Consider the following 19,735-nt stretch of genomic DNA (forward strand, 5'->3'; position numbering starts at 1 on the left):
TGAATAGTGCAAAATTGAACTATCCAGCGACAACTAAAAAGAAACAGAGGGAGTATACTACATACGTATGAGTATATATGACCAGGGTTTTAGACAATATAATCCGATTAGCAATGATAGAAGTTACATTGCCACAGTGATGTATATATAGGATCACTCAAAGTGTTGTTGTTTTTTCAGCTACCCAATCTATGCAAAGGTATGACCCGTTACATATGTCACAACTAAATACAACAGGGTTAAATTAAACGGAAATGGTCCACGTACTCCCCGACCCTAATCTACGACTGTTATTATGTTATTTTGAACTAATGAATCATGACACGCCTTCTCCATATTCTAAGTCCGACTCTGCTTTGCAAGTTGCAACTGCAACCTCAGGAAACGTGGTAGAGACTAGGGGGCTGTTTGGTTAGTGGCTAAATCTGTCACACTTTGCCTAAAGTTAGTCGTTCGAATTGAAGAATTAACCTTAGGCAGAAAAGTTAGGCAAAGTGTGGCAAGTTAGACACCAAACCAAACATGCCTCCGCCGCCTCTGATTGCACATGCGCGGCGTGCCATTGCCGGAGCGCTGTGTTCTTCCACGTCCGCCGTTGTTTACGCGCGCACGCAATCTCAAAAGGAAACTGCCATCGTCAAAAGGCAAGAGTGGCTTACACGCGATAAGGTAATAAAAAAAAACTGGGCCATCCGTTGACGCGGAGACCGGTGTTTGCTGCCGCCGTGCAGGCGCAGGCGCAGGCGCAGGCGACAGGCAGACACAGATGGGCTCCGGCGCACAGCCTCACATGACACATGTGGCGGTTTGTAGTTTGTTTTGTGGAATCATGAACAGTGGCCGCATCGCGAATGGCCGACTGCCTGCACCAGCAAGCACTGCACCACCACTGCATGTGGATGCCCAAAAACTTTGACCCGTCTCCAACCATGCCACGGGCTAGGACGCCCCAGGATTATATTATTCGTTCCTTGGCTGCTGCTACAAGACCGCATCGTATCGGCGCGTCGTCTCCTGGGCCTAGGGCCCACAGGCCACAGTGCCGCTCAGGTCAAAGAAAAGCGCGCGCAGGAATCCAGAGGATGGCATGGCAACAACAATATGGCATGCACGCACGCGCGCACGGACGGACGAGGGACGACTCCAGTCGAGGCATACCTCGAGCTGTCGAGCACGGAGCACCACCGGCCGGAGCGGAGCGGAGCGGACCGCCGGAGAAGACGCGCGAACGGGGATCATGATGAGCAGTGGTGGCGAGGACGCTGCATGTGCCGCACCTCCGCGGTAGGCGGCGGCGGCGGCGGCGTGAGCAGCCATGGAACGGCGTCCGCGTCCAACCTGTTTGCACAAATGTACAATAAGCACGTATCGCTGTGCAGACAGGAAAGTAGAAACCAACACAACTGACTGCGTTTGCTCGAATGCCGTCCACGCGAACAAACAGGCCCAGGTTTCCCGGTGCCTGCCGCCCGTGGGAGCTAGGACAACACCAAATATAAAATAACGCTGCTGCTGCTTCTTCTACGTTCCATTGTAGCGCAACATGTATGATGTACTTTCTCGTACCAAAGTAAAATCTGTTTTCTAAATTCATGCAATACTTGATGTTCATATTCTATACACGTGTCTATATTCGTCATTATCCGGATAAATATCGATATAAAAAATCAAGAGATAAAATAAATACTATTTTTTAAATAGATAGAGTATCATCAATCATGTTGCATGCCGTCCGTTCTACTCTACTACTATCATATAGACTCAGTGCTTCGTGGCCGGACATAATAAGTATACTCAGTACTTTAGCACCGAGTTAGTAGGTACAATTTTTACTACCACCATCGTAAGTAGGGGTGGCCGTTCGGGTTACCCGAAAATTTCAGGTCGGGTAATTTGGGTTTTTAAAATTTCGGGTTTTGAAAATCGATACCCGAAATTACAACGGGTTTTGCAATACCCGAAAATTCGGGTAGCCGGAATTTCGGTTCGGATTCGGATATTCCCGAACTACCCGAACTATTGTGTCGGCTTCGTAAAAACACATACACCCTATTAAATTAGTATAAATATATAGTTTGAATAATGATATATGTGGACATATAAAACACAAGCAATCTACAATCACAAGTTATGCACACTTACACAAAATTATAGATGTACAAATTAATAATTAAGCATGACATTAGTACATGACACATGAAAGTTCGATTAATTCGGGTATTTCGGGTACCCGATTGTGATACCCGAATTACCCGAAATAAATTCGGGTTTTGCAAGTTGCTACCCGAAATTCCCGAACAAAATTCGGGTTTCGGATATTTCGGGTTCGGGTTTCGGGTTACGGGTTTTTTTGCCTAGCCCTAATCGTAAGGCCCGAAAACCGGCGCGGGTGCGAAGTATAGAATTATCATTTAACATTCAAATCAATTTGAATTATAGATTGCCATGTATTCATTATTAAATAATGACTAAACTTAACAAAAATCTATTAAAAAATATCATATAGTTGTCGTTATTTTATAGGTTAATTAATACGGCATAACTCGCGATGTCGCTCGACTCACTCGAGGCTTACAAGTTAGTTCAAGCTGAGGCAAGTCACTCCGAGGTCTGAGCTCCAGTACTGTTGTTTGAGTGTCACTGAATTGGATTTTGAAATTATGTGGCTCAATTTCACTCAATACAGAGGAGTGATCTCTGTATTAAAAGAGAGAGTTTCTAGTTATAGTCTAATTCCGAAAAATTATATACAGATTCTAAATCTTAATTCAGCGTGCAATCAAACAATATAATTATGAAAAAACCTAATTTAAATTCTTAGTTCCATGCTACAATATCCACAACCAAACGGGTATAAGGTTTTGGCGACCATGGGATCGAACAAGACTTGATGAAAGAGACGAGGGAGCTAGTAGAGCAGCTCGTCACGCTTTGGCCCCTCATCCATATCTCCGCGACAGTCGGTGGTCTGATTTTCACTCACGAGCGTTTGGCATCTGTTTGTGCTGGCTTGTTGCGTTGCGGCGGCTCTCCCCGTACGGTTCGGCCGCTTCCCACCACGTCCTGCCTGCCGGTGGCCTCCTCCTTCATCCCACAGGCCACACCGACTCACAGTCATCATCTATCAGCTCCCCCTTGGAATCTGCTGTAAAAAAGAATTACTAGCTAGTATAGTATATATCGTCCTCATTCACCTTTTTTCACCCTCCGTGGTGGAATTGGAAGCACGGCGCCCTTGTTTTGTTTTTTCACCGCATAGGACGGACGGAAGGACCGCGTATTGATTACTGCAACGGCCAACGGCCGTCGGCCGGCCAGGCAACCAGCTGGCGTTCCGTCGCAGACAACTAGCCTTGGGTTGGGGTAGCATAGCGAGGAGGCGTACGGGGACGCCGGTGCACGGGCGGACAAGTGACTGGTGGTGTGGCGCCCGCTGCCCACGCGGCGACGGGGACCGGAGGCAGCGGCGGTGGGTGGAGCAGGGAGGAATTGACAACACGGGTCTTGACTCTAGGTGCTTGTCCACTTTCTCACCGCCGCTGGGTAGGCAAGCGCCCATCCTATCTATGATTATTGCCTCTCGCCTCGCCTACCTCCCCCTCGCTCGCTCCCACGAGTCGTCCAGGCGCAGCAGTCACCATCGTCGTTGATCCCCCTCGCCTTCTCGATTACGGCTTACTACGTTGCGCCCACACTGACCGCGCGCCACTGGCCGGCTCTGGCTCCTGGTTGGTTTGCACGATCTGCTGCTGGCCTCTTCGGCTCTTCCTAGTTTTGGACAGGTTTTAGGTTCAGCTGCATCGCTCTTCAGTTCACGTGACAGCAAAAACACACACATGTGACACAAACACACACGGTTTATTTAAACGATAGTTTGAGCCGGGGCTGCACAGTTCAGAGCTCCGCTTCCGCAGCCGGCAGTCGCCACGCCACCCGCCACCGTCCTGTTGTTTATGCATACGCACAGGAGCACAGCACAGGCGACCCACTGCACTGGTCTGTGGTATGGTCTGTGGTCATCACTCCCAGCTCCCAAGCTGAGACCTGAAGAAGAAAGAGAGAGGCCCGTGTCTCTCCTCTCCTCTCCTCCTGCTCACTCCTCGCCATCATTCAGCTCTTCCCCAACCTTTTCCTTCTCCCCCATAGGGAGCGCGGCGCGGGAGGGCCTGTGCTCCTGCTTGCTTTCGTGGTGTTGCTGCTGCTTTTCCTCTTTGTTAAAAGGCTGCTCCCTCCGTCTCCTGTCATCTCCCCTTTCTCTCTTCTCAATTCTCATCGCGCTGGCTTCGCTTGGCTGCTAAGGTCAAATAGCCATCCATCTGTCCATACGCCTCTTTCCCTTTCTCTTTCCTCTTTAACCCCCCTACGAGGCTCCGGTCTCAGGGCGCTTCGCATGGCCATGGCCTCCGCGGTGGCTCCGGCTCCTCCCCTTGCCAGCGACGACCAAACCGGGCAAAAGCGCCGCCAAATCTGCATCTGACCTCCCCACCACCAAATACCCAACCAGCACCACCCACCGCCTTCTGCTTTCTTTCTTTCTCGCTCCTTACAGCAACACATAGCGCTCAGCTCACACCTCACAGTCAGCTCAGGCTCATCTTCTCAGCGAGTTAGCAGCAGCAGCTTGAGGCCCAGCCGCGGCTGCCTGCGCGCAAGCATAATGGAGAGCAGATGGCGGAAGGCCAAGATGTCGCTAGGGCTCAACCTCTGCGTCTACGTGCCCCGGACGCTGGAAGGCGACGACGCGGCCAGCTCGCCCGACACCGCCTCCTCCACGGCGGCGCTCGTGTCGCCGGTGGCCTCCTCCTCGTCCGCCGCGACGAGCACCAACACCACCCCCACGGCCGCTTCGGCGGACCAGAGCAGCGCCAGCGGCAAGGTGCTCATGCCCACCACCCCGACGCCGACGTCCGCCGGGCTCCGCCTCTCCAAATCCGGCAGCAAATCATTCAAGGTACCGTCCGTCATCCCGTCTCCGTCCATCCGCCCATCGATGGATCCACTAAAGGTCGCAGCTTGCCAAGATCCACTCATGTGAAACTCCAAAAGATCACTCTTCTTGCTCTGCTAATTCCTTTTGGTCCTTCAACTGCAGTAGCAGCCTAGCTGGTCAGCTCCAAACAAGAAAAATATATACTTATTTATTTACATCAGCAGCAGCAGCAAGTGTTCATTCAGGCTGCAGCAGCTGTACACCTGCGCTGCGATGTTCTTTTGCTCAAAATGATGCGTGCAACAGTGCTACCAGTAGCTTTCATCACACACCCGCACACGCACAAGGGAGCATCACTTGTAGAAAAAGGGGATGCAGGAGGAGGTGGCGATGGTGGAGGAATATCATCATGGAGTGGGGGGAGATTGTCACTCTTTAACCCGTGGGGTCCTCCACCACTCCTCCCTGCTCTCACATTACACATAGTCCATACTCCATAATCGATAGGATATATCCCTCTCCCGTCTGTTCCAAAATAGTTGACGTCTGAGTCAAACTTCTCTAACAAAAAAATATATAAAAAATATTGGCAATATTTATATCTCCAAATAAATTTATTGCAAAAATAGATTTAATGTTATATCTAACATGTACTATAAATATTAATATTTTCTTTATATATTTGATAAAATATATAAATAAATGACTCTTAAAATCGATAAGAGTCAACTATTTTTAGACAGTGCCAAGTAGCCATAGTCCACCACCACCCTACCCTCTCTGGCCCTCTCCTATTCATCATTCACTTTTTTCCCTCTCCCCTTTTCTCCTCCATAGCCTGCCCTGTCGCTTCACTTCTTTTTGTGGAGGCATAGCATCCTTTTCAGAACAGCTACGACTACGACACTGTTCTCAGATCCCTTGTGCGTTCTTGCTCCAAACATGCATGTTGCTGCCACAGGAATTCTACGGATTCCCGAGAGCCCACCACCGGCTCGCTTTGGGGCGCCCTGATGACAGAATTGCAAAAGAAAGTATTCTGATCATGGCCCAGTTGCAAACCTGCAATCCTTATTAAATTGCAACGTCTGCAGTCGGACACCCTGCTAGTGATTGGTTTCCAAACTGCTTGTCTGATGTCATGGCCCCTTTATTCTTCTTTTGGTGGTTTAGCCCGTCAGCAATGACTAGTTCTGATTAACGCATCTAATTGGATGATCAATATTAAGATTAGTTTGACCATGTGCTGCTTATGCCAACACGACTGATTGTTGTAGATATTCTCTTCGCAAACCATGTTGCTTCGATATAAATTTCAGAACGGCTGCTTTCTGGCTGCAAGTCTGAAACTGCGGCATATGACCACAGTTTTGGATCAGCCATGACAGCACTTGAAGTATAGAGTACTCCTTTAGGACCAAAGTATCAAACAATTTATCTGACTTATTTCCTCACTGTATTTCTGGTTTAATGTCTCTGTCTTCTTTACATGTTTTTACAATTCTCAGAGTATATGTCATTATGTCTATTTCTTATTCTTATACTTTTCAACCCCTTTTTTTTCCAGAAAACATGTGCCATATGCTTGACCACAATGAAGCCTGGTCAGGGCCATGCTCTCTTCACAGCAGAGTGCTCACACACTTTCCACTTCCATTGTATTTCGGCAAATGTTAAGCACGGAAGCAGCAGCTGCCCAGTGTGTCGTATCAAATGGAAGGAGCTCCCATTTCGAGGTCCCTTGCCTGCTGAATTACCTCAAGGAAATGCGAGGATTAATCCAGTTAATGGGTACCAAAATGGAGGCCATATGAACATATTGCGTCCACTTCCTCGTGCACGCTCTTCTGGCCGGCTTCATCATCTGGCCACGTTGCTGCCTGACACTGACCCTAGTACTTTCAACGATGATGAACCCTTGGACTTGTCGTCTGAAGAGGCTAATGACAATCATCAGGGCTGTTTGAGAACAGTAGAGATAAAAACATATCCAGAGTTCACTGAAGTACCTGAAAATACATCAGAAAGAAACTTCACTGTTCTGATTCACCTTAAGGCACCGGTTGCTCAGCACCTGCAGCCATCCAGCAATCTCGGAGATGGCAACGGGCTAAGTACAGCCCGTGCCCCTGTTGATCTCATCACAGTTCTTGATGTCAGTGGAAGTATGGCTGGTACCAAACTTGCATTGTTGAAGAGGGCTATGGGATTTGTCATTCAGAATCTTGGATCCTCTGACCGGCTTTCCGTCATCGCCTTCTCATCATCCGCACGTAGGCTCTTCCCACTCCGTAGGATGACTGAGTCTGGTCGGCAGCAGAGCTTGCTGGCTGTTAATTCACTGACGTCAAATGGAGGGACCAATATTGCAGAGGCCCTCAGGAAGGGCTCCAAGGTGATCGAAGAGCGACAGGCCAAGAATCCAGTCTGCAGCATCATCCTCTTGTCAGATGGTCAAGATACCTACACGGTCTCACCAACTGCTGGCGTACACAAAGGAGCACCAGAGTATTGTGCGCTCTTGCCGTCCACTAACGGTAACCAGCAGGTACCTGTTCATGTCTTTGGATTCGGTGCTGACCATGACTCCGTCTCGCTGCACTCCATCTCACAAACTTCTGGTGGCACCTTCTCATTCATCGAGACAGAGGCCGCTATCCAAGATGCATTTGCTCAGTGCATTGGTGGACTTTTGAGTGTGGTTGCACAAGGTCTGCATGTAAAGGTGGAGAGCCTCCACCCCGACGTGCACTTTGGCTCCATCAGATCAGGCAGCTATTCTAGCAGGGTTTCAGATGATAAGAGGAATGGGTCCATAGATGTTGGGGACCTGTATGCTGAAGAAGAAAGGGATTTTCTTGTGTCTGTAAACGTCCCACCAGGCTACGGGGAAACAGCACTCCTCAAGGTTGGCTGCGTCTACAAAGACCCACTGATGAAGGAGACCGTGAATATGGCTGATGTGCAAGTGAAGATCTCCAGGCCAGCATTCGTCTCGGTACAAAGCGTGTCGATCGAGGTGGACCGCCAGAAGAACCGCCTCCATGCAGCCGAGGTGATGGCTGAAGCAAGGTTTTCTGCAGAGCGCGGTGACCTGACCACCGCTGTTTCTCTACTCGAGGACTGCCGGAGGATGATCATGGGGTCGGCGTCAGGACAGTCTGGTGACCGTCTGTGCCAGGCACTGGATGCCGAGCTGAAGGAGATGCAGGATCGGATGGCCAACCGGCAGAGGTACGAGGCGTCCGGTCGAGCATATGTGCTCTCAGGCTTGAGCTCGCACTCATGGCAGAGGGCAACCGCCCGCGGGGACTCGACGGACAGCGAGAGCCTGATCCAAGCCTACCAGACTTCGTCCATGGTGGACATGCTGCTTCGCTCGCAGACAATGAGCCGCTCATCGACTCCTCGACCAACGCCACAGATGAGGCACGCTAAGTCATTCCCGGCACGCCCGCAGCCAAGGTAACTGCTATTTGGTGTCACCAAGGATTTGCCTGAAGCCTAATTTGCTTGCCGATGGGCGTAGTAGCGCCCTCTAAATTCTTAGTTTTGTGGCGGGAGGACGGGACCAGGGTATAGTTTGTGTGGGTACAAGGGGATGTAATGGTGTAAATTTGATCTGGGGTGGTGGAGGTAAATGGTGAGAGGGGTAAGGTATTTTATAATTGAGGGGGTCGGGGATGGTATACGTCCTGGGGAGAATTGGGCAGGAGGGTGGTGAACTGGTATACTCTAGTATTGTACTAGCTCCTTCGTGTGGTGATGTACATAAGGGAAGGGTATACATTTGTGGACTCTTTGAGGAGGGATGGATACCTAATCCTGATCCCGATCCTTGCAATGTTTGTTTCCTCAGCCTGGAAAAGGACTAAGGTTTGTTGCCTCTTTCTGGAAATGGAATTGATGATGATCCTGGGTATTTTTTCCTTGTGCCTAGAAAAAAATCTGGTTACTTGATCAATGATCATGTTGTGTTCCAGCTTGCAAGGAAAAAATTGGAGGCGCTGCTAGATGCTATTACTGATTGACGTTTTGGAAATGCTTCGGTTACAATGAGCACTGCTTACTTTTTTTGCTGTTGTTGATCCTACCTCCGTCAAACAAAGAAACTTGGACGTTTCACGATAGTTCTAACAAAAACTATCCTAAATCTAGCAAAATTTTACAGAGAAAAAGGTATGAGCAAGCCTCATCGGAAAATAAAAAACGGTCCCTAAACTTAACTCGGTTCAGCGAGATCGAAGGACGTGAAATATGTAGAGATACCGACCCCATGCCGAGAAATTGTAGGGATCATCTGACCTGATTGTAAGAGGCGGGGTCGTCGTGAGGCGCAGTCGGTTTTCCTACAGCCTATCCGGCCACCGGAACTGTCCATTGGCGCCGGGGATTCAAGCTGGCCGCGAGAAGGGGTAATCCTGCGCTCGCCGCCAATGCGCCGCCCCTGTCGGCAGCAAATAAAACCCACGGCAGCGGCGCACTGCCGTGCCGAGTGCGGCGAGGGGGAGCCGGAACCGGACGGAGTCTAGCCGTCTAGCGGACCGAATTTTTTTGTATTATGTCCATTTCTCGAAAAAAAATCACGTATAGACCTTAAAAAATTTAATGTTACTAGGTGAGTGCCCGTACGTTGCAACGGGGACATATAATACCATGATTTTTATAGTCTTATCATTAGAGAGCACGTCTCACGCCTGCCGGAAGAAGTTTCCTCATACATCGTCAGTTATCAGAACACACTACCATACGCGCTTGCTCAAACAAAAAAGCAAGTGTGTGTGTTTGCGAAGAGAATTAAAGACAGACCAGCACAAAAGCTACCGTGACGGTGGCGAGGATGACAAACTGATCATTGCTGTCGGTCTTCCTCTGCGTTACCTCCGGCGCCGAGATGACGTCACAGTCCATGATATAGTAGTCGTCGAACGTGCGCGACATGGCGAGTACCGATGACTCTTGGCTAGACTGCCAAACGAAGTGCACCTCGGGCTCATCAGCAATGTAGTACACCTGGTCGTTGCAACACCGGATACGCTACTCCTCTACATACATCATGTTCAAAGACACTCACACAACGTCAGCAACGACTATCGTCCCAGCGCATAAGAATTCATGCCGGTCAGTATCGACTTACATGACAGGTTGGGCTTTAGATGCACGATGAGCTGGACAGCGTGATGACGCTGTCGTTGGATGCGGTGCCCAGAACAACCCGAGAGTCGCCGATGTTGGCTACGACCATGAGGTCCCCCTGCTTGACGATGGACAACGCGGTGCAGCCGCTCTGGACCGCGTCCAAGCGACGGCTACGTCGGAGCTTGTCATACACAGCGGCTCATGCGGCCACGTAGAACTGCTTCTAGAGGTCGAACTGTCAGTCGTCAAGCTTCTTCTCGTCGTCGATGAGCGACGCCAACGCGAGCGTCTCCTGCTAGTGGTGTTTATTCCGGTTTCCAAGCAAGAAACATGGATTCATCCTTGGCGTTGGTTTATGAAAATGACTCACAAGTCAGATCTATGGAGAAAATATTACAGAGAATTAATGTCACGCATGCAAAAAAAGGAATTTAAGTTGAAAACATTATTCAAACAAAAGAAATTGCATGCAATGCTCTTCTTTAAATACTACTCCCTCCATCCAAAAATATAATTCAATAATCTCGGTGATACTTATCTACTACTATGCATTGTGCAAGGGTAGCAGGTGGGCTTGGGGAGAGATGTAGTAGATGTTTTTCATGTCATAGATGTAGACATAAACACATGTGTGGTGTAGCGGTAGCTATTGCTCGCTTTTGCTTGAGAGGTCGCGGGTTCGAATCCCTTTGGGGTCATTTGTGTTTTTTTAATTTTAGCTAGACGTGGATTGTACGTGGGAATGAGAATGTGAATGGGCTTTGCGGGGAAGAGGGAATGGGAAAAGAAAAACAGAACATGGGAATGGGCTATGCAGGGGGAGGGGATGAGAGAATGGGAAAGGAAGAACAGTGAATTGGAATGGCATAAGTAGTAGAGATAATTAGGTGGTCGTGCATTGTAACGACACACAAGTTATTTGATAAGTATTAGTGCACAATAATTACATTAAAAATAAACAAACATATATTATTATAATATCTCATAAATTTTTTGCCAAAAACTTATCTCTACTATTATAAAGCATCAACTTATATGTGCTTTGGAAGAACACTATTATAAAGCATCAATTTATACGTGCTTTGGTAGAACACCATGTTTCACATTCACATTATTACATGATTTGAGTATAAATATGCTGCTAGCTTTTACAATCCAAACATAAGCAGACATAAACAGAGGCGATACATTTAGATTCAGTCGCCTTTTACAATCCAAACATAAACATGAACGATACATTCAGATTCAGGTATACACACCATAAACACGGACGATAAATTCAGATTTAGGAATACACATCATAACCATCATCTCAGTTATTTCATCCATGACTGATACTTTTACATTATCATAACAAGTCGCAACAAAAAATAAACAAAATGAAAACATGACAAGAAACATATTATATTGTCAATATCACGGTTCGTGTTACACATGTCAGTCTCAAAGGCAAGTCCATTCCATGTCAATCGCATCCCTTCCGTCGATTGAGGAGCATGTACACCAACAATAACTAAGCTACTTGTTCATCTCCCCCATCAATCTGCACCATGACGAAGCGTCGCGAGCCTAACCTCATCCTCACCATTATCCATTCCCCTCTATTGTTGAATCGACCATCTCTGTGTGGTGCTCACCTGGCTTCTTAGAACCCACATCACCCTGTTGTTTCTCTGCAATGTGCACACCAGTCTTCCCTAAAACACCAACAACGACATCCTGCTCATCCGCAATAGCACCCTATTGCTTCTCTTTATTGTGCATGTCAGTCTTCTCCAAGACACCAACAACAACATCCTGGTCATGTACATCATTTCCACCAATCTACTATGAATGCGTAGCACTCCGCTCCTCAGTATCCTCCCCACCAGACTTCTCTGAACCCATGGCACCCTAAGTTTGCACTCTGCTCTTATTGAGTCCCACATGAACCCTGTATTCATCATCCTCACTGCTATTCTCTGACCCGATATGGATCCTCTCTACATCATTCCGAGGAGGAGCTTCCTCCACTGCATTCTTGCCACCACCTCCAACACGAACACCAACGCTTGGATTGTATAGCTACGGGGAGCCATGGAGGTGGATGAGGATCAATGACACATGCTTTTGACTCTATCTCACACCTTTCTGCATGGTTGTGTAGTGCTCCATGTTATCAAAATTTTAGATTAGATACTAAATATACAGACTTTCAGGTGCGGGTCCTAGGTGGCAAGTATGATAAGAAATATCTTTGTAACTATTTGTCTATTGTATGCTCATATAGGCAATGAATTTGCGCTCCTAAATAAATATACCTACAATATTCAAAGACCGAGGCAACTAAAGCAACATTAAGCAAATTACTATAGAATGAACCTACTGTTATTGCAAAACAAATGTGACGAGCTATACGCGTGAACCAGAAACGCTACATGATCTAGATGCATGCGGTTCAGAAACAGATGTCCAATATGACAGGATTTTAGGGAAATGCCAAATACCAATTGGATCCAACACTGGTGCAGGGTATCTGATAGCTACCTCACCGGTCACCATCTCCTCTTCCTCAACATAGTGCCACTCCGAGTGTCTCCAGCTCCTCCGGTCCCTGCAATATCCAAAGACTGAAGCAACTAAAGCAGCATTAAGAAAATGACTCTAGAAATAGAATAAACCTACTACGACTCTAAAAATAAATATGACAGGCTACACACATGCACATGAAACAGTTACATGCTTGTGGTTTGGAAATAGGTGTCCAATGAATGGAATTTCTTGGAAACGCAAAAAAAACCAACTGGGATCCTTATCACTCTCGGCACGACAAACCCTTGATGCTCCTCGACTAATTTTCAAATATGAAAAATGAAGAGTTGTAGACACCAAATCCTAAAATGTAGGGAAAATAAGAGGTTACAGTTAGCAAGTTACCTTTGATCTCCAGGACAAGTCCTTCAATTAATGCCTTTTGGGAGTACGAGGTTCTGAAACACGACTGACTACAACACGATGGATGACAACAACGTCTCGCTGTTTGTACTCTCCTAATACTTACCTCTACTTTAAAGGTGTCATTGTTTAGTTAAATTAAATACAAATCACCCTTAAGTGTTGCTTTTGATTTGATAGCATGTTCCTTATTACAATTTGATCTAGTAGATCTCTCGATCGATTAACCGAAATCCCATTAGGTCCGGACAACTTTTTGGAAACATCCTGGATAATGAGTCAAAAAGAGATGAGGCTAGTCAGAGATTGAAAAGAGTAACAAACAATACAAACATGCTCCTGATGATTGTTTTAGCCTTTTAGGTAATTGCTAATTGTGCATAGTTTGCATATTTGAGCAAATTTTCATCGTCGGGATTGCCTAAACTGCATCACAACCAAATGGTCTATTTTGATATCACTACTTACTACTGAAGCAATATATTGTGTGCAACACTGTTAACTCGGAGGATATGTAAGAATGTGTGGTGTCCACTCTTTAAATTCAGTTATGGGTTTGACGCAAAGGTGGCTACAGAAAATAGATAAAAAGTCAAACCACATATTAATGAAGGATAATTACCTTTTTCCACTTTGTGATCAGCTTACAGTCTGCATAACCCGGGTCCAAGAACTCATAAAGCTCCTGCGATATCTCCTTCCTTCTGTAGTAAAGACCATATATGAAGTGGCTCCTTTGATGAGAAATACAGAAAATAGGCCAGAGAGCTTCACACTTTCTCTTCCCATCATGTGGATCATTTTCAGCTGCATGAGAGCATGACGTTATTACAATCCTGTGCTAAGAAATAACGACTTACATCGCCTTATAGGGTGATCTAGAATAGCCTGCGTACAATTGTACTATATCTTATTAATCTAAAATTTCTGTAATGTGTAGTTTCCTTAATATGAAGATGAGAATTTTGTTGGTCCAACCATTATGGCTGATGTTAAAGGTGACATGTAGTGTTACAAGGTATTTTCAGAAGCTGGTTATGATGTTGGACAGGCGGTGGTGGGCAGGGGAACTACAATGAACAGACTAAAGAATATATTTATTATCTTGCTTTTTCAAAGAAAAAAATATTTACCTGATCATTAGCTTCTGGATTATCACCCTTGTCATAACTCTCACACAACATTTTATTCTCTTCTTCGAGTTGAGCATAGTGTTCCTTTGCAAAAGATAAATCTGTCTTCACAGTTTTCAGCTCCCGCAATAGCAACTTTGCTTTTTGCAGCCATGGCATTTGCAACTTGTATGAGATATATGGCGACATTAGTTTAGTCATATCATAGAAGATGGTAAAAAGAGAGCCAAAGCATCACTATTGTTGAGGAAAAAATGAAATAGAGCCAAAGCATCACAATTTGAACTAAAATAAATTAATGGCAAGACTGAAAACATCTAATAGTCAGGGGAACAAAAGAGCATCCTTCATAGTTACCTACCCATCAAAATCTATAACTTCTTTGAGAATAGCCTTGGGTCTATCCTCAAACTCTCCACGATATTTGGCACCAGCAATTAATGCACCCATATCAAGTGCAATTAGCTGTTTAAAAGAAACAATAGAATAGAATTTAAAAAATCACATGTAAAAAAGTTTTTAAAAAGTATCCATAGAAGTCAAGAAGGTATAGTGGTTACAATTTAAATGCACTAAAGCAAAAAGGGAATCTAAACCAACATCGAACTGGTACTGATTAGTAATAAGTCAATACTTTGGAAACTGATTAAAATCATCTGCAAACATATAAGAAAATGATATACAACATCAAAGAGCCAGCTATGTCCATACATTCCAATCTATATTAGAACAGAACCCTTAAGTCCTAAACCAATGCAGTGGTCCAATAGTCATATCGAATGTACCAAAACAGCATAACAAATGAGCACCTATAGTTAGTGAAATGAGCTTAGTCTGTTTTGTCAGTTTTATTTAAAATTATGAGAAAATAGTAGTGTTAAGTTGTATGTGTTCAGAATTGCTAGTATAACTGAAAATCTGGGAAAACAAATCCAATAGTGAAGAATCTCTGACTAAGTGTCTTTATATTTCACATGCCAAGTAGATTACAAAACAAAATAATTTAACATTTAGGTTTTACAAATCGCTTCACACTTACGGTGGGATCGAGACCTTTGAGATCTTGATAGTGATAGTCATGTGTTCTTTCGTTCATGTACCTACCACTACATCAATGAAAGCACAAATTTATTTCTTTTTAGTTTTTCAAGTATAAGTTTACTACGATGTCACTGAGGACAACCAAGAGCACATATCAAAGGATAAAGAAACAAATAATGAACCTAGTTCTTGTTCTCATGCACATTTTTAAGTGTAAAAGAGAAATAACCAGAACCACATAGTGTGAATTTAGTCCTCTAACCTCCATGGTGAAGAAGAGCTTGACAAAATTCTTGGTGAGGAGCCCAAGGGACTTCTCCTTCACAGATGCCAGTTTTCTACAGAAATTCATATAAATTTGGGCCAAGCTTCTCATAGACCTATTCATTCATTGAAATTTATTGATTGATTTGACCCCAATGTATACTTGACAGGTTGGGGAAAATTCTAAAAATCAAGCATTATACTTACAATACAAATATGGCTACGATAATCAAACCACTTCCGTATTTGAACACAACTGCAAAAACACATGAGCATGTAACTTCCCATCATTACAGCATCAACATAGTTTTTTAGAAATCCCACAATTTAATGCACATAACTTATTTCTTTGTTTTCATAATGGTGACAAGTAAATGTATAGCCTATTGTTTGCCTGCAAAACTTAATCAGTTTAACCAATTACTAAGCTAATCAATCACACACAAGTAGTCAAGCACAATTGTGCCAGAAGAGTGAATCTACAATGGACATTAACAATAGAAGCATAAACGGCTTTGAAGGTAAAAACAACAGTAATTGTACAAATGACATACTGGTACATGTATCCATTAAGTCCAAGATTATATCACATAAATATAAAGAGCAGTCTCAATTTGCTACCCAAAAGTTTGGCATACCACAGCGTGATGGTGGCTTGGTGAACCATCCTGAAAACACGGTGGTATGGCACTTGACCTCAGACTTGGGTGCCATGGCTCTCGCCTTGAACAGTTCAAATATGTAAATCATACAAAGTTAGCAAGGAACACAAAAAGGAGTATTACATTGGTACTTTATTAACTGGAAAATAAATTACCTTGTGATAGAATTAAGCCTCAAATTTACCAACACGACAGTCTATCATAGTCATATTCATTGCATCCTGACCACCTCCTAGAACCACCTACAAACAAATATTTTACAAATGACCACATATTTTTGTCACTTGTACAAATAATCTCGCTTGCATTATTTGAAAACACCACAAGATGAACAAACACTCTTGATTGTTATTGGTGCTTACAAGAACACAACAATAAAGAAAATTGAAACATGTGTCCTTAAAGACCACATGAGCGAGCCAACACAACACTAAACCAGTCATACGAGATCATTATTTGTAAACAAAAAAGCGCTTGCTCGAGATTCTAGGATACTTTTAAAACCTCTAATATCCAAATACCTCATTGTCATCTAGTTGCATATGTTCGAAAACAGCTTGAGCTAAATATGCATCTTCTCGATCAAGAATTGCTGGTCCTGCAGTGGTTAACAACTGAATAAATAATTGGCAAAAATTCCAAGTAAAATAAATATCATTCAAGCTTTTGGTCCCTATTTAAAACAGAAAATACTTCCAAAATTTGGTGATTAGTTTGTGAAAGGGAATTAGGCTTACACCTAGTTCCTAAATAATTTTGGTGATTAAATTGCCCAACACAAATCTTTGGACTAACTAGTTTGCCCAAGTGTATAGATTATACAGGTGTAAAAGGTTCACACTCAGCCAATAAAAAGACCAAGTTTTGAATTCAACAAAGGAGCAAAGGGGGAACCGAAGGCACCCCTGGTCTGGCGCACCGGACTGTCCGGTGCGCCACCGGACATGTCCGGTGCACCAGGGAGACTCAGACTCAAACTCGCCACCTTCGGGAATTTCCAGAGGCACTCGCGCTATAATTCACCGGACTGTCCGGTGTACACCGGACAGTGTCCGGTGCGCCAAGGGAGGTCGGCCTCAGGAACTCGCCAGCTTCGGGAAACGCCAACGGCTAGTCCGCTATAATTCACCGGACTGTCCGGTGCGCACCGGACTGTCCGGTGCGACTCCGGAGCAACGGCTATCTCCGCGCCAACGGCTCTCTGCCGCGCATTTAATGCGCGCTCTGCGCGCGCAGAGGGCAGGCTCGCCCATGCTGGCACACCGGACAGCAAACAGTACCTGTCCGGTGTGCACCGGACACCCAGGCGGGCCCACAAGTCAGAAGCTCCAACGGTCAGAATCCAACGGCAGTGATGACGTGGTAGGGGGCACCGGACTGTCCGGTGTGCACCGGACTGTCCGGTGCGCCATCGAACAGACAGCCTCCCAACAGCCACTTTTTGTGGTTGGGGCTATAAATACCCCAACCACCCCACCATTCATTGCATCCAAGCTTTTCACTTCCCAACTACTACAAGAGCTCTAGCATTCAATTCTAGACACACCAAAGAGATCAAATCCTCTCCAATTCCACACACAAAACCCTAGTGACTAGAGAGAGTGATTTGCTTGTGTTCTTTCGAGCTCTTGCGCTTAGATTGCTTTCTTCTTTCTTGATCCTTTCTTTGCAATCAAACTCACTTGTAATTGAAGCAAGAGACACCAATCTTGTGGTGGTCCTTGCGGGAACTTTGTGTTCCAAGTGATTGAGAAGAGAAAGCTCACTCAATCCGTGGATCGTTTGAGAGAGGGAAGGGTTGAAAGAGACCCGGCCTTTGTGGCCTCCTCAACGGGGAGTAGGTTTGCAAGAACCGAACCTCGGTAAAACAAATCTCCGTGTCTCACTTACTTATTCGCTTGGGATTTGTTTTGCGCCCTCTCTTGCGGACTCGTTTCTTATTACTAACGCTAACCCCGGCTTGTAGTTGTGTTTATATTTGTAAATTTCAGTTTCGCCCTATTCACCCCCCTCTAGGCGACTTTCAATTGGTATCAAAGCCCGGTGCTTCATTAGAGCCTAACCGCTCGAAGTGATGTCGGGAGATCACGCCAAGAAGGAGATGGAGACCGGCAAAAAGCCCACTACAAGCCACGGGAGCACTTCATCGGAAGAATCCCGCACCAAGAGGAAGGAGAAGAAGAAGGACTCCTCCAAACGGAAGGAGAAAAAGTCTTCCTCCTCTCACCACAAAGAGAAAAAGGAAAAGTCTTCTTCTCACAAGCCGCATCGGAAAGGGGACAAGCACAAAAGGATGAGGAAGGTGGTCTACTACGAGACCGACACTTCATCAACATCGACCTCCGACTCCGATGCGCCCTCCGTCACTTCTAAGCGCCAAGAGCGCAAGAAGTATAGTAAGATCCCCCTACGCTACCCTCGCATTTCCAAACATACACCTTTACTTTCCGTCCCATTAGGCAAACCACCAACTTTTGATGGTGAAGATTACGCTAGGTGGAGCGATTTAATGCGATTTCATCTAACCTCGCTCCACAAAAGCATATGGGATGTTGTTGAGTTTGGTGCGCAGGTACCATCCGTAGGGGATGAGGACTATGATGAGGATGAGGTGGCCCAAATCGAGCACTTCAACTCTCAAGCAACAACAATACTCCTCGCCTCTCTAAGTAGAGAGGAGTATAACAAAGTACAAGGGTTGAAGAGCGCCAAGGAGATTTGGGATTTACTCAAGACCGCGCATGAAGGTGATGAGCTCACCAAGATCACCAAGCGGGAAACGATTGAGGGGGAGCTCGGTCGGTTCCGGCTTCGCAAAGGGGAGGAGCCACAACACATGTACAATCGGCTCAAGACCTTGGTGAACCAAGCGCGCAACCTCGGGAGCGTAAAGTGGGATGACCACGAGGTGGTTAAGGTTATTCTAAGATCACTTATTTTCCTTAACCCTACTCAAGTTCAATTAATTCGTGGTAATCCTAGATATACTAAAATGACCCCCGAGGAAGTTATCGGGAATTTTGTAAGTTTTGAGTGCATGATCGAAGGCTCGAGGAAGATCAACGAGCTTGATGATGCCACCACATCCGAAGCTCAACCCGTTGCATTCAAGGCAACGGAGGAGAAGAAGGAGGAGTCTACACCAAGTCGACAACCCATAGACGCCTCCAAGCTCGACAATGAGGAAATGGCGCTCGTCATCAAGAGTTTCCGCCAAATCCTCAAGCAAAGGAGGGGGAAGGATTACAAGTCCCGCTCCAAGAAGGTTTGCTACAAGTGTGGTAAGCCCGGTCATTTTATTGCTAAATGTCCTATATCTAGTGACAGTGACCGAGGCGATGACAAGAAGGGGAGAAGAAAGGAGAAGAAGAGGTATTACAAGAAGAAGGGCGGCGATGCCCATGTTTGTCGCGAGTGGGACTCCGACGAGAGCTCAAGCGACTCCTCCGACGACGAGGACGCCGCCAACATCGCCGTCACCAAGGGACTTCTCTTTCCCAACGTCGGCCACAAGTGCCTCATGGCAAAGGACGGCAAACAGAAGAAGGTTAAATCCAACTCCTCCACTAAATATGAATCTTCTAGTGATGATAATGCTAGTGATGAGGAGGATAATTTGTGTTCCCTTTTTG

At 45.7% G+C, this 19,735-nt stretch overlaps 2 protein-coding genes across 3 annotated transcripts; one reads left to right on the plus strand and one right to left on the minus strand.

The window, feature by feature from the left end:
- Positions 1-620: 620 nt before the first annotated feature.
- On the minus strand, positions 621-9,497 carry LOC111591363 (uncharacterized). 2 transcript variants are annotated; one of them, XM_023302377.1, is made up of 2 exons: positions 9,236-9,497; positions 621-1,338 (listed from the first exon to the last, which is right to left on the minus strand). In XM_023302377.1, exons 1-2 carry the CDS (start codon positions 9,309-9,311, stop codon positions 1,052-1,054), a joined length of 363 nt encoding a protein of 120 aa, XP_023158145.1. In that variant the 5' UTR covers positions 9,312-9,497; the 3' UTR covers positions 621-1,051. The 2 variants fall into 2 exon arrangements, 1 of the variants encoding a protein (XP_023158145.1); XR_002750545.2 differs by lacking the exon at positions 621-1,338 and adding an exon at positions 2,793-3,142 and having other exon boundaries at positions 9,236-9,464.
- Positions 4,111-8,851, plus strand: LOC100382472 (putative RING zinc finger and VWF domain family protein). The gene is made up of 2 exons (NM_001175212.1): positions 4,111-4,951; positions 6,498-8,851. Exons 1-2 carry the CDS (start codon positions 4,658-4,660, stop codon positions 8,397-8,399), a joined length of 2,196 nt encoding a protein of 731 aa, NP_001168683.1. The 5' UTR covers positions 4,111-4,657; the 3' UTR covers positions 8,400-8,851.
- Positions 9,498-19,735: the final 10,238 nt, after the last annotated feature.

Source organism: Zea mays, chromosome 4 (assembly GCF_902167145.1).
Source record: "Zea mays cultivar B73 chromosome 4, Zm-B73-REFERENCE-NAM-5.0, whole genome shotgun sequence".
Lineage (NCBI taxonomy): Eukaryota > Viridiplantae > Streptophyta > Magnoliopsida > Poales > Poaceae > Zea > Zea mays.